Here is a 13,410-nt window from a genome sequence, read left to right on the forward strand (position 1 = left end):
CCATATGAAAATCTGGCGAGAATCAGACTGCAAGCTAAATCTGGACTCGTCGGAAAACATCACACAAGCCCACTGTTGCGGTGTCCACAATGCATGCTCTCTACTTCAGGCTAACCGCAGGCGACAGTGAGTTGCAGTAAGTGGAACGCATCTGACAGGTCTGCGAGCATATAGACCAATCTGCCCTAAGCGTCCGTACACGGTCTGCCTTGAAATTGTCATACCAGTGGCTGAAGAGAGCTGACGAGACAGGTCTGAGGCTGTGCTCCGCCTGTTTCTTTTGGCAGTAACTGCCAAATACCGGTCCTCATTCGGCGTTGTAACTCTGGGGAGACCTGTGCGGTAACGTCTACTCACATTACTATCATCTTGGAATCGTTGCCAAAGCCTGGAGATGACACTCTGGGCAGTTCCAAGTTCGTCTGATACTTCCAGTTGGGTATGCCCACATTCCAGACGGCCGATAATTCTATCACGTAAAAATTCATCCAAATGCGTCCTTTGTGTTATAACTATTCGGTTATTGCTCCGAAATGCTTATAAAGCGCCTGCGAACAATTTTACTTCTTTGCCTGTATTCCTTATATATCACTCTCTTGCACTCTCGTCATTGTGACGTACCATGGGTGTCATCTGGTTACTTCCTGAAATTTGCATATGATTCTTGAAGATGTGTGCAGTGATTTTACAGGTGATATATTTATTTTAGATTTCGATTTTCGCGTGATTACGAATTATCCTTAATTTATGAACATGAGTGTATTTTGTTTTTAATAAATCTATTCTATTATCACATTGACAGTAATGGAAAAATAATTGTACAATCGTTATATTTGTTCACATACTTACAAGTTCACACTATGTGAGTAGTTATGACAAAGGTTATTTTCATCGAATAATTAAAATATTTAATGATGATGAAAATTATAAAAAAGAAATTTAATCAGGTTAACTAAATGTTTATAGAAATAACTTACGTGGTAACAATTTCGGATCCCTGCTGCATGACAGTTCCAAGTATTACCCAAAGACTGTTTCTCACATTGAACACATTCTCTACTACAATGTCATCTTGTCTACAAGGGTAAGGATTAATCCACTCGTACGGTGTAAGTCTTCCAATAAAATATGTGACAGTGCCCACAGCAAAATATGCCCCTATCAGATAAATCCATACTTCAGCAGAAAATGGTGAAAGGAAGGAAAAAAGCGAAGAGACTTTGGTTGTAGGTTTCTTGTAGAGAATGCTGATGCCTGTATTCATGAAAGGCAATGTGAAGTCAACTGCTTCCTCACGTTTCGAGTTAATACTTAAACCAGCTACAGCCATATCAACTTCCTGAAATAGTATTTATTAGGTACTTTATAAATTATTCTTTATAATGATTACCTTTTCAAATAATATACGAAATTTCTATGTTATTTAAATAACGTAATTTTAATCACAATAACTGTTACGAAACAATAAATAATAATTTTTTATACATTAGAAGTGATAATAATACGTAATACATAGTTTTAAAGCTAACTTTACATACACTCTAATCTTGCCTGCCTTCTCTTGTGAAGTCTTGGAGGGATCTTAGCATCGATTCAAGAAGGAAATCTTGAATCGATGTCTTTAAATGAAGAACCAATTTAAAGATCGAAAAATTGGATGCTATAAAAACTTTAAGCTTCGTAACTTTATTACATCTAATATCAGTACGATTGGTATTTTGAGACCAAATCTAAAATAAAAGTGACAATTATTGATTAATCAAAATTTGTAGAAATAATCCCAACGGTTCAGTCCCATCATGAAATAAATCCTCCTCAGACCATACATAATGTAACTCAAAAAATCAACAGGTATGCTAAAAGAAGCTTGTTTTAATTCTTTAAAATGGCAGGCAAATCCAAAAATTGATGGAATTCTTATTCAAGATGGGTCTTGCAGTCTTCACTTTTGAGTAAGAAATTTAAAACGATTTGAAGAAAATATCAAAGATGTGTTTCAAATTAATTTGAGACACAATATGAACGTTTTGCTATATAAGCATAGAATTCAAAGTATGAAAAGGATATTTTAAAGCGAAGCTAAAAAATTATATCAATAAAGAAAAGATATAACACATAGTCCCCATTTTGCCATACACACCAAGTAACAAAAATCAAATACAACCGGCATTCTCTCTTTTTGAAGTAGGCTCTGGCAGCCATTGTTCCATGTAATATGTACAAGACAACAACAACCGACATTTTCAAATAAACAAAAGTGAAAAAATACATATCCTATTCTGATACAAAGGAAGTTACTCTCAAATCTACCATCACTTTCCGAAGGATCATATAAAGCGCGACATAAGAGCCTATACCCTAACATCATATGCCTAAGTACTAGCAGAGACCCTTCAAAGGAAAACGACAGTTGTTCGAACCCGGAAAACACTAAATCACATTCTGGCTACTTTCGGAAAATAAAATGCACCGGGTGTCGATAAGTTTACTTTTCCCATTATAGATGAAAAGAATTCACCAAATTATAAATAGTTTTCAAGCATAATAAGTATGTAAAATCGTGCTTGAAAGCCTCATTATGCTTCATGAAGAGAGTTCAACATTGATTATAGATAGTGGCATATAGCCCTGTTTGTTTTCTCTCAGTATGACACATAGTAGTAGATAAACTCCTTTCACATAAACTAATACTGTTTCTGCACCGTAATGATCTTCTACAGACATCAAAATATGGTTTTACGCTGGCATGAGGAATTAGATACAGTGAATAACTTAGCCTATAAAAATAAATGTATTCTGTGATGTCAATATAATATAATAATTTCTGCATTGAAAAATGTGTGGCAATCGGTTGTTCTGATTTTTTTATATACCTTAAAAAGACAGATAGAATAAAATAGGATCAAAATTACTAAAGAGTATTACAAAAAGATGCCCTCGGGATGAAGTAACTAGAACCTAAAACTAGCAAAGCAAAAACCTTGTGTTTGGCGTAGATTTAGTCAAGAACTCATTAGAACCTATTATTTGGACTAAAATTGCAGATACTGTGTTCAGCTTTGATAACGGATGTGATGTTATAATAAACTTATATGCAGATGATATGTTACTTATTATCTCTCGATGTATTAGATGCGAAATGGAACATAAAACTCAATCGACATAAGGGAAACCAAGTATGTGCTTCAACAAATGCAAACAGAAATCCAACAATGAAAAACAAAACAAACGACTTTTTTTCCCCAAGAGAAGCAACAATCTGGTGCAAAGTTCAACTTAAATATAATACTCTTAGAATAACTGAAAACTTCAGAAATATAACATATTAGAACGTTTAGGGTTCATTTTAGGCAAAGCAACACATTTTTCGATTCTTCATTTAAGGATGTTAAATAAAATATATAATTTAATTTAATGAATAGTATAGCGATATTACTCGTAATAAGGGGCGAGAGATCAACTGATGAACTTATAGTTAAAGCTAAATAAGTAAGCTTATATGGTCGTCCAATTTGGTACACAAAAAATGGTACAATGATAATATCTAATACATTCTCCTAATTCGAAGAACTGTGTAGCGAAGCATGTTTAATGCCTTCTTCACAGCACCTAACAAATCATTATTGACTTGACACCGTCCTATCTGTAGTTAATTTGTTGCAATTAATTTACACATTTATTACTGTGGCGAAGAAATGGAAACAAACGGTAACATTATAACAAAAGGTTTTTGAAAAAAAGGGTTTCACTATTCGAACAACATCCTGCATTAATATATAATTCTGATTAGAGTACCAACACAATACAGAGGTTACTATTTATGCCTTTAAGTGGAAAAAATTAATTAGTGCATTTTTTGTTCAACTAGAACACCGAGTTTTAATTCACATAGAAAGAATTTGCTTGAGAGACAAGAGTTACTGTGTTCCAAGCCAAAATATTAACTCTAGGCTAGACTACATTGCGGGTAGAAGAAATAAGAAAAACAATGATATCTGAAAAATAACCGATTGTTTAAATACGAATTCTAGTAAAAGTTAAGCAAATATGTTCGTTTTACTATGAAAAGTTAAGAGAACAATTATAAATTTTCTTAAAAACCTTTATATAATGTTTCAGAAATATATGATTCATCATAATGCCTGTTTAACGCATAAGAAAGATGGTCATGGACGTGTATTATGAATAGAAAAAAATTATCAAGAGAAAAACAAGTAATACAAATACAAGGTTATTCGGATTGCATTTGATTGTTCAGGAGCATCAGAATTCCCATGTTATACTTTTTCTGGCGAAGACTCATTAAGCCAGGTAATCACTGTATTCACAGCTCAGCATTGGCATTCTTGAAACGATGTCACACATATGAGGATGCCTTTCTTCATCGGATCGCGACTGGTGATGAGACCTGGGTATGTCACATTACTCCAGAGAGCAAGCGCCAATCAGTTGACTGGTATCATCCCTCTTCACCAGAACAGAAAAAAACGAGAAAATTTCAAACAGACTTTCTCAGCGCGAAACGTCATGGCAACTGTCTTTGAGATCGTAAAAGGTGTCTAAAACAAGAGCTAACGAATGCTTTCTGAGGAATTGTGCTTCTTCAAGACAATGCCCCCCCCCCCACTGCTGCTCAAACTCAAGAATTACTGAATCAATTCGGGTGCGATTTTTTTTATAATCCACCCTATAGTCCGGACCTTCCTTTTCAAGATTTCCACCTTTTCTTTAAGCTGTAAAGGTTTCTGGGCGGTAAACGTTTTGGAAGTGATGAAGAGTTAGAGAATGTAATGATCACGGGAATTCTGATGCTCGTTAACAGGTAAACAAGTGTTTAAATGGAGGTGGTGATTATGTAGGGATATAAAAGGAGCATCAATTACATGACAGAATTGTTTTCTCCAACTAAATATTGCGTCTTTCATTTTATATATAACTAAGTGGTCTTTATTTTCTATATGACCCTCTTAAATTCAAATTCTTAATCATTAATGTAGCATGCGATCCTAGTTATCAAATTTTATTCAAAAATAAATTAAATTTTAAAACTTCCTGTTTGTTAGAAAATCCTGTAAATATTTTTAACATCTTAGCTATTTTTAAAATATGCACCTGAAACCACTGAGTAGTTTTTGAACATTTTAAAAAGTATAATTAAAATCCAAAATTAATAACAGAGTTTACAGTTCCAAAAGATTTCAGCATGTGCTCACTCCTCAAAGACTTTAAAAAAATCTGGTTTCAAGTGAATTCAAAGTCGGCAATGCGAAGTATATTTTTGGAAAAAGTTTAAAACTACGTAAGAAGTTTTAATCATGAACTCCGAAATGGCATATATGAGTTTTTCAAAATTTTGTATTTACGCATAATTTAAAGCGTAGAATCGAAGTAAGGAAAAATGAAAGTACAGAATAATGCTGTATATAAATCTAATATACATTTTAACTTATCCGTTAGAGACAGAAAAAATGCATGTTAAAGTTTTTAAAGTTTCTGTCTATATATAAAAACAATAATATCTACACAGTTAAAATAACTAAACAGTAAAGTTAAAATGGCATTAACGTTAATCAGGATATAAATAAATTGATGCTATGTTTCAATCTAAATCAAGGTGAAAATATTATAAATATCTTCACAAATTTTATTTTGCGCGCAGCTGTTTTGTTCATATGTTTCAAAAGTTAAAAGGATAACGTATAATTGGGTTCTCTCAGATTTTTCGAGCTTCTGAAAATCAAAAAATAAATGTAAGGAATTTTGAAGGTAGTTCTATTTAGAACTAATTTTGTCGCAAGTTACTAGTACAAAATCTTAGTAAAAAGTTATAGTTACTCCTCTCTGGACTTCTCCAATCATTCCTGTATATGAACCATTGGGATACTTTGACCCATATACTTTATCCCTTACAAGTCTTATTTCGTATTTGAAGTTTAATAATTTAGCCAATTCATCAATAAAGTCTACGCAGAATCCTTCATATCTTTCATTACCCTGAAGTTGTTTAAGAGAACTCTTCAGCATCAAGTAGGGTGGTTCCTAGAAAGAAAATATAATATAACTTATCTCTTGCACTTCAAACATTACTTCAGAAGTACTGAAATGTATGTACACTGCGAAAACAAAAATCTGAAAGGTTTCAGATTTTAAATTACGTCCAAAGGGGCGTTTTATTAACATTTTGTGTGTTACCTTTATTTATTAAATATCATATTGTTCGAACTTAAACCATAAAATTCAGTTCAAGAGCAATATCGCAAAATAATTTTAAATTGAACATATCTTTAGAATTTCCGATGCACAGTCTCACGCGCTGTAGATAAAAATGTTTTTTCTGTACAACGTTGCCATTGCTCGCTTTGAAATCCTTGAGTTTGTTAATCAAACATTCGTTAAAAATTTTACAAAATATGAAATCGGTAATAAAACGCATTTCAAATTTGGGCTTCCAGATGCCCATATTCGCAGTACCATTACGTCATTCAAAATTTGATGGCTCTAGGTATTGTTGTTTTATCACAATGCGAGAAACATACATACATTTATGCAGGTTCTTCATTATTTAATTTCTTCAAATATAATACAGGGTCGATAATATTTGGTGGCAACAGTTCAAAAAGTGAAACGGACTTTCAGAGTGATTCGACGCAGAATCGCAAAACGAAAACAATAGTCCCTCAGGGACACAGTCCCTTTGGAAGAAAAAAAAATGGAACAGTTCTATATTTCTCGTTCTACTGGACCGTTTGGCTAAATTCACATTGCGTGTTTCATGTCTTGAAGGCTCGACTTACTATATATATTAGATTTATATATAGTATGTTGTTCTAACATAAGTATTTTGACACAAAATCGGTCTTTCTATGAAATGATTTTCCAATTTTTTTCCATATTTCTATTCTACGACTCAAATTATACCTAGACATTAAATTTTGTAACTTCTGGTGAGAAATTCAAAATTTTGTCCTTGCGCATTTTTTTCAGTTTGCGCAAAGAATAATTCACTTCGCGAACTTCATAATTTATAGCAACTTATTTTCCTTTTTCTTTTTCCATAGTACACGAGCAGAAAAAAAGTCATCGTTCAAATAATTTTAATAAAGTGCGCAAACCACATTTGGCGTTATTATCGCTTATAACAAATTTGGCAAATTTCAAAACGCGCAAATATATAAATTCATGTACATATATCTTAGGAAATTTTGAATAAAGATCTCTATTTTTCGCAGATATGTTTAGAAATACATCTACTTTAAGATTATGGTAAAATTTTTATAGGTAATAAATCAAATTTTTTTCTCAAAACATTTATAAAAATTATATAAAAATACAAATTTTAAAAATAAATAACAAATATGGTAGTTATATTTGGATTAAGCTTAAATTTCGAATTCTGGAAGAAGAAATCAAATAAGTTTAATAAATATATATCAAATTCAATTAACATTGAGAAGCTAAAATTTTCAGAGCTAATTTTTTCAAAACTACTCGTTCGATTTTTACCAAACCTGGCAGTTTGGCATAATTTGAGTCGTAGAATCGATATATGGAAAAACAATTAGCATGCCATTTCAGAAAACTCCTATTTTGTGTCAAAATACCTATATTAGAACAATGCTATATATAAATCTAATACTTATCCTAAATCGCGCTTTTGAGACTTGAAAAACGCAAGTTGAATTTCGTCAATCAGCCCAGTAGATCGAGAAATAGACGAACTGCCGTTTTTTTTTCGCAGTTAGTATAACAAAAATAAATAATGTTATGTTATGCACTAAAGTCATTTCCTATAAAATTTTGCCTTAAATGTAATATTTAGTTTTCAGTCATATATCGTATTCTTACAAACAAGCTGGTCATAAGATATGTTGACCACTGAGTGTACACAAAGAGCGAGGAAAGCGAAAATTCCGTTGCAATTTTTGCAGGATAACTCAGAGGATGTGAACTCAATATCCTTTTAATACATATGTAAATCATGAACACAGTTAACGTACTTGTGTCTCGAAGATTTCCAATGCAAATATTGGTATTCCCGAAAGCCACGATAATCTAAGTGAGGATGAATAGTATGAGATGGATTAATCCCTTGTCAAAGTCCTGCTATGCTACCTCATCGTGCCATTGATTTTGATGCCATTTTCAATTTGCGCTGAGAAATCGATTGATTAAATTAGAATAATTCGAGGAAATAAATTTAAATGAAGTGCAGGAAAAAAGGCACGTAATAAGCCATACGAAATTTGGTATAAGCCATACGAAAATACCAAATGATAACAATAACTGTTTGTTGTTGCAAGTAAATCGTGTGATGTCCACATAAGATTTTCTTTCTCATGCAGAATCTTTTCAAACCATTTACAAACTGACTTTTGTTATTTTTCGGTCTATACTGTTGTGTAGCGAATAATTAAGTGATTCATAAAAATCAAAATTTTAATTTGTAATTATTCAAAATTTGAGCTACACAAGTTTGGTTATATTCTTTTTTGGCCTATTAATTGTAGTGTAATATATTTTGGCTTTCCGAGTTTACGCGAATTGCGTCGTTAATCGTGTACACACAAACAATGGATAGGTGATTTTTTTCACGTAATAAACTCAGTTTTTCATGTCAAAAATTAATTTGATTTCTTAGTATTTAATATCATTAGTTGCAGAAAGATTAGCTCTTTAATTTGACATAACTTTCGTTTTCCTAACTTTAATTGCATTTCAGTTATGAGCTTTAATTAGTAGATTTTTCTTCGTTTGCTTGTGATTTAGTTAAAGGGGGATGAAATGCCCTCTTTCCGGTTGAAAAGTCACTTTTTACGAGTTTCAGCGTTCTTTCGTTGGGACCCCTTGCAGGGTTGTTGAAATTCCTAATTTCCCCCTTCCACAGGTGGTGTGTATTTGGCGAGGGTTTGGCGACATAGAATTTTCGTTGAGGTTTCAAAGTGGTGGATTTGGCGAGTTTGATAATTCCTTTCCGTGCTGTGCGCAACGGCAGCAGATTCTGCCGAGAAAATGATTTTCTTAACCGATAATGTTACGGGCCTCGTGCCTCCGCGCCTTGAGCGCAGGCCCTGGTTTACGGGTATCTTTGTCTTCACCTAATTCTTCGTTGCATCATCATTTTTTTTGGGTGTATGCGTTTACATTTAACTTCTCAAGAAATTTAATGCTGAAAATCGTCGTCTAGAAAGATGTCTCTACCTAGTTCTCTACCATAGAAATGCTTCATTTGCTTCTGGCTTCCTCCAACACCCGCTTCTTCTTTGAACTTAGAAGTCGGATTCGCCTTTTCCACCGACTGATTCCTGAGCTGCAATTTTCTCCTTGCTGACAGCTGTCGTCTCCAAGTCCTGGACTGTATTTCAACCTTCCTAAAAGATGGGATCTTCCTTGTTCATCCTGTATCAAATAGAAAACCTCCTCGGCTCCCGTGATAACCTCCATATAATCGACGAACTCCTTTCCTGCAACTTGCTGCCGGCTTTATTCCTGAACTTCAAGGGACAATTTTGTTTCATATGGTTAGATTTTGCCTGCTACTCAGCAACTGCTTGCCTCAGATAAGTTTATTTTTTTATGTTTTCTTTCCCGGTTAGATAAAGGAGAATGAATTCGGCAGTTAAATGATTGAATTAATTGATGTGTTGAGCATTAATTTTTTTTTCTAGTAGACCAAGTTAACCTAACTCTATAGAAATCATTTTTTATGTGTCGATTAAGTAAAGTATTAAATTGACTAAGGATTTAATTTGTTTTTATTATTGTAACTTAACTTAATTGTAAAGGAAAAATAAGTTCTTGTAATTATGTAATTCAACTTTGGAGTGCCTGCTTAACATTAGTCTTTAGAATCTCTATTATAGTTACTTTTGCAATCATGTAAACATACCAAAAATAAACTATAAATTAATGAACAGTACCCTCCCCGGGGAGAAAAAAAAATATAAATTTTAACAAGTTACACCTTCCACTTCACACAGAATAATCAATACAGAAGAAATATTATTGCACTCAATACCATCCAACAAAAATAAAATAGTTATTGCACATAATAATTTTCATTTTTTTCATTGGTTTATTAAAGTAGTGTTTGACCGGATAAATGTTAAGTAATTACGCTATTACGATCCTACCAACAAAGTTAATCCCTGAGAATAGCAGAAAGGCTCAAACAAAGATATTACAAATCAATCCTCACCTAGCAGGCACTCCAAAGTTGAATTACATAATTACAAGAAGAACTTATTTTTCCTTTACAATTAAGTTAAGTTACAATAATAAAAAAAAATTAAATCCTTAGTCAATTTAATACTTTACTTAATCGACACACAAAAAATGATTTCTATAGAGTTAGGTTAACTTGGTCTACTACAAAATAAATTTAATGCTCAACACATCAATTAATTCAATCATTTAACTGCCGAATTCATTATCCTTTATCTAACCGGGAAAGAAAACATAAAAAAAATAAACTTATCTGAGGCAAGCATTTGCTGAGTAGCAGGCAAAATCTAACCATATGAAACAAAATTGTCCCTTGAAGTTCATGAGTAAAGCCGGCAGCAAGTTGCAGGAAAGGAGTTCGTCGATTATATGGAGGTTATCACGGGAGCCGAGGAGGTTTTCTATTTGATACAGGATGAACAAGGAAGATCCCATCTTTTAGGAAGGTTGAAATACAGTCCAGGACTTGGAGACGACAGCTGTCAGCAAGGAGAAAATTGCAGCTCAGGAATCAGTCGGTGGAAAAGGCGAGTCCGACTTCTAAGTTCAAAGAAGAAGCGGGTATTGGAGGAAGCCAGAAGCAAATGAAGCATTTCTATGGTAGAGAACTAGGTAGAGACATCTTTCTAGACGACGATTTTCAGCATTAAATTTCTTGAGAACTTAAATGTAAACGCATACACCCAAAAAAATGATGATGCAACGAAGAATTAGGTGAAGACAAAGATACCCGTAAACCAGGGCCTGCGCTCAAGGCGCGGAGGCACGAGGCCCGTAACATTATCGGTTAAGAAAATCATTTTCTCGGCAGAATCTGCTGCCGTTGCGCACAGCACGGAAAGGAATTCAAAAAAAAAAAAAAAGCAGAAGACGTATCAAAAAGTGTGCTCGTTTCCCAAAACAACCCGTTAAAAGGAAGGACGCTGGACTGCCAAGTTGGCACAACTCACTCTTCACCAAAAGTTAAAATAGTTGCAACAACAGCATTCCCTCATGTTATCAAACTCGCCAAATCCACCACTTTGAAACCTCAACGAAAATTCTATGTCGCCAAACCCTCGCCAAATACACACCACCTGTGGAAGGGGGAAATTAGGAATTTCAACAACCCTGCAAGGGGTCCCAACGAAAGAACTCTGAAACTCGCAAAAAGTGACTTTTCAACTGGAAAGAGGGCATTTCATCCCCCTTTAACTAAATCACAAGCAAACGAAGAAAAATCTACTAATTAAAGCTCATAACTGAAATGCAATTAAAGTTAGGAAAACGAAAGTTATGTCAAATTAAAGAGCTAATTTTTCTGCAACTAATGATATTAAATACTAACAAATCAAATTAATTTTTGACATGAAAAACTGAGTTTATTACGTGAAAAAAATCACCTATCCATTGTTTGTGTGTACACGATTAACGACGCAGTTCGCGTAAACTCGGAAAGCTAAAATATATTACACTACAATTAATAGGCCAAAAAAGAATATAACCAAACTTGTGTAGCTCAAATTTTGAATAATTACAAATTAAAATTTTGATTTTTATGAATCACTTAATTAAATTAAATTCGCTACACAACAATACAACACCATTCCAATGCCTTATGTTGTTTTCCATCATACAGAATCTCAAAGCCTGCTGAAAATCATGAATTTTAACGTCGGAAAATTTCTAAATTCGGTTACATTAACTGTATCTGTAATTAGTATTTTGCCTTTGTTCTCGTATATCGCGCGCTCATATCACCTTAGTTTAGCCTTCAAAAAATTGCAATAGATTCCTCGCTTTTCACGCTCTCGCAATCTCTGTTAAGTGGTCAAGTTTTCAATAATCATACTGCATTTTAAAAGGAATTTTTATTGTAGGTATAATAATAATAACAACTTATTTTAAGTGCAGAACTGTATTTGGCATTAAACGCAATATTTCCATATTTTTTAGTCCAAAGGGGCTTTGTCTCTGAAGGACTATTGTTTTCGTTTTGCAATTTTGCGTCGACTCACTACAGACGGCGAATCACTTTTCAAACTGTTGCCACAAAGTATTATTGCCCTGTGTTATATTTAAAGAAATTAAATAATGAAAAATCTGCAATAAATGTATGTATATTTCTCGCATTGTGATAAAACAACGGTACATACAGCCATCGAATTTTGAATGACGTAATCCTCCTACGAATATGGGCATGTGGAAGACCAAATTTGAAATTTGAAATTTGTTTTATGATCGATTTCCTATTTTGTAAAACTTTAATGAATGTTTCATTAACAAACTCAAGAATTTCAAAGCAAGCATTGGCAACGTTGTACAGAAAAAACATTTTTATCTCCAGCGCGTGAGTCTCTGCATCGGAAATTCTAAAGATATGCTCATTTTAAAACTATTTTGCAATATTGCTGTTGAATTGAATTTTATGGTTTAAGTGCGCAGAGCGGGATATTTAATAAGTAAATGTAACACACAAAATGCTAAAAAAACACCCCTTTGGACACTTTAAGATCTGAAACATTTCAGATTTTCTTTTTTTCTTTTTTCTTTTTATGAATATAAGCACAATACTAATTTTTTACTGTTATTAAGTAAAAGAAATCGAACCTGCACTCGGGTTTCCGAATTAGCACTCACCTTCCATTACTAGTCTTAGTGTTCGAGACGATACATATAATAGAATAAGAAAAAGTAATTAAGTTTTGTTGAAAGAAACTTTCTCTAGTTTATTAATAAATATATAATAATCACTAAATTTATAATTGAAATATGGAGAGGGAATGTCTGACGGATTTTGCGACAATATGATAAGAAATGGGAAGAAATACACGCGAGCATTTTGTAGATTAAGGAAGTTTATTGCCATACGTTTCGATGCGAAATATTATATTCCGCGATATTATATTAACAAAAGTTTAAGTTCTGCGTGAGTTTTCTTGTCTTTTCTTGATGTTAGGTTTTAGCAAATGCATATATACCATATAATTTAAAGGTTAGTCAGAATGCTCTTCAAACGATATTCAGTAGCCATTTGATTTCGCAATTTTTTTAAAGCACTGAACACTCTTAACGGCGTCAGATTGCTTTCGGCAGAGCACACGGAGTATGAAGCGTATATTACCCAATTCTGTTCTACCCCAAATTTTAAACGTAGCATAAATCTTCAATTCTCAGAGTGGATATTATTGGGTTACAGCGTATTTAGAG

The 13,410-nt window shown here is 33.2% G+C and overlaps 1 protein-coding gene across 3 annotated transcripts in view; it reads right to left on the reverse strand.

Annotated features, from left to right (window-relative positions):
• LOC118187949 (glutamate receptor ionotropic, kainate 2-like) overlaps positions 1-13,410 on the reverse strand; it is a 100,351-nt gene that overhangs the window by 26,414 nt on the left and 60,527 nt on the right. For 2 of the 3 annotated variants that reach the window (XM_085815182.1, XM_035358253.2), the window contains exons 10-11: positions 5,836-6,039; positions 978-1,339 (exon numbers count right to left, since the gene is read on the reverse strand). In XM_085815182.1, coding sequence (XP_085671308.1) covers positions 978-1,339; positions 5,836-6,039 — 566 coding nt within the window. The remainder of the gene's footprint in view (positions 1-977; positions 1,340-5,835; positions 6,040-13,410) is intronic. The other variant, XM_035358254.2, reaches the window with a different exon arrangement.

The sequence above is a fragment of the Stegodyphus dumicola genome, chromosome 1 (assembly GCF_044657685.1).
Source record: "Stegodyphus dumicola isolate Sdum_Otavi_A_Nest chromosome 1, ASM4465768v1".
NCBI classification, from domain to species: Eukaryota; Metazoa; Arthropoda; class Arachnida; order Araneae; family Eresidae; genus Stegodyphus; species Stegodyphus dumicola.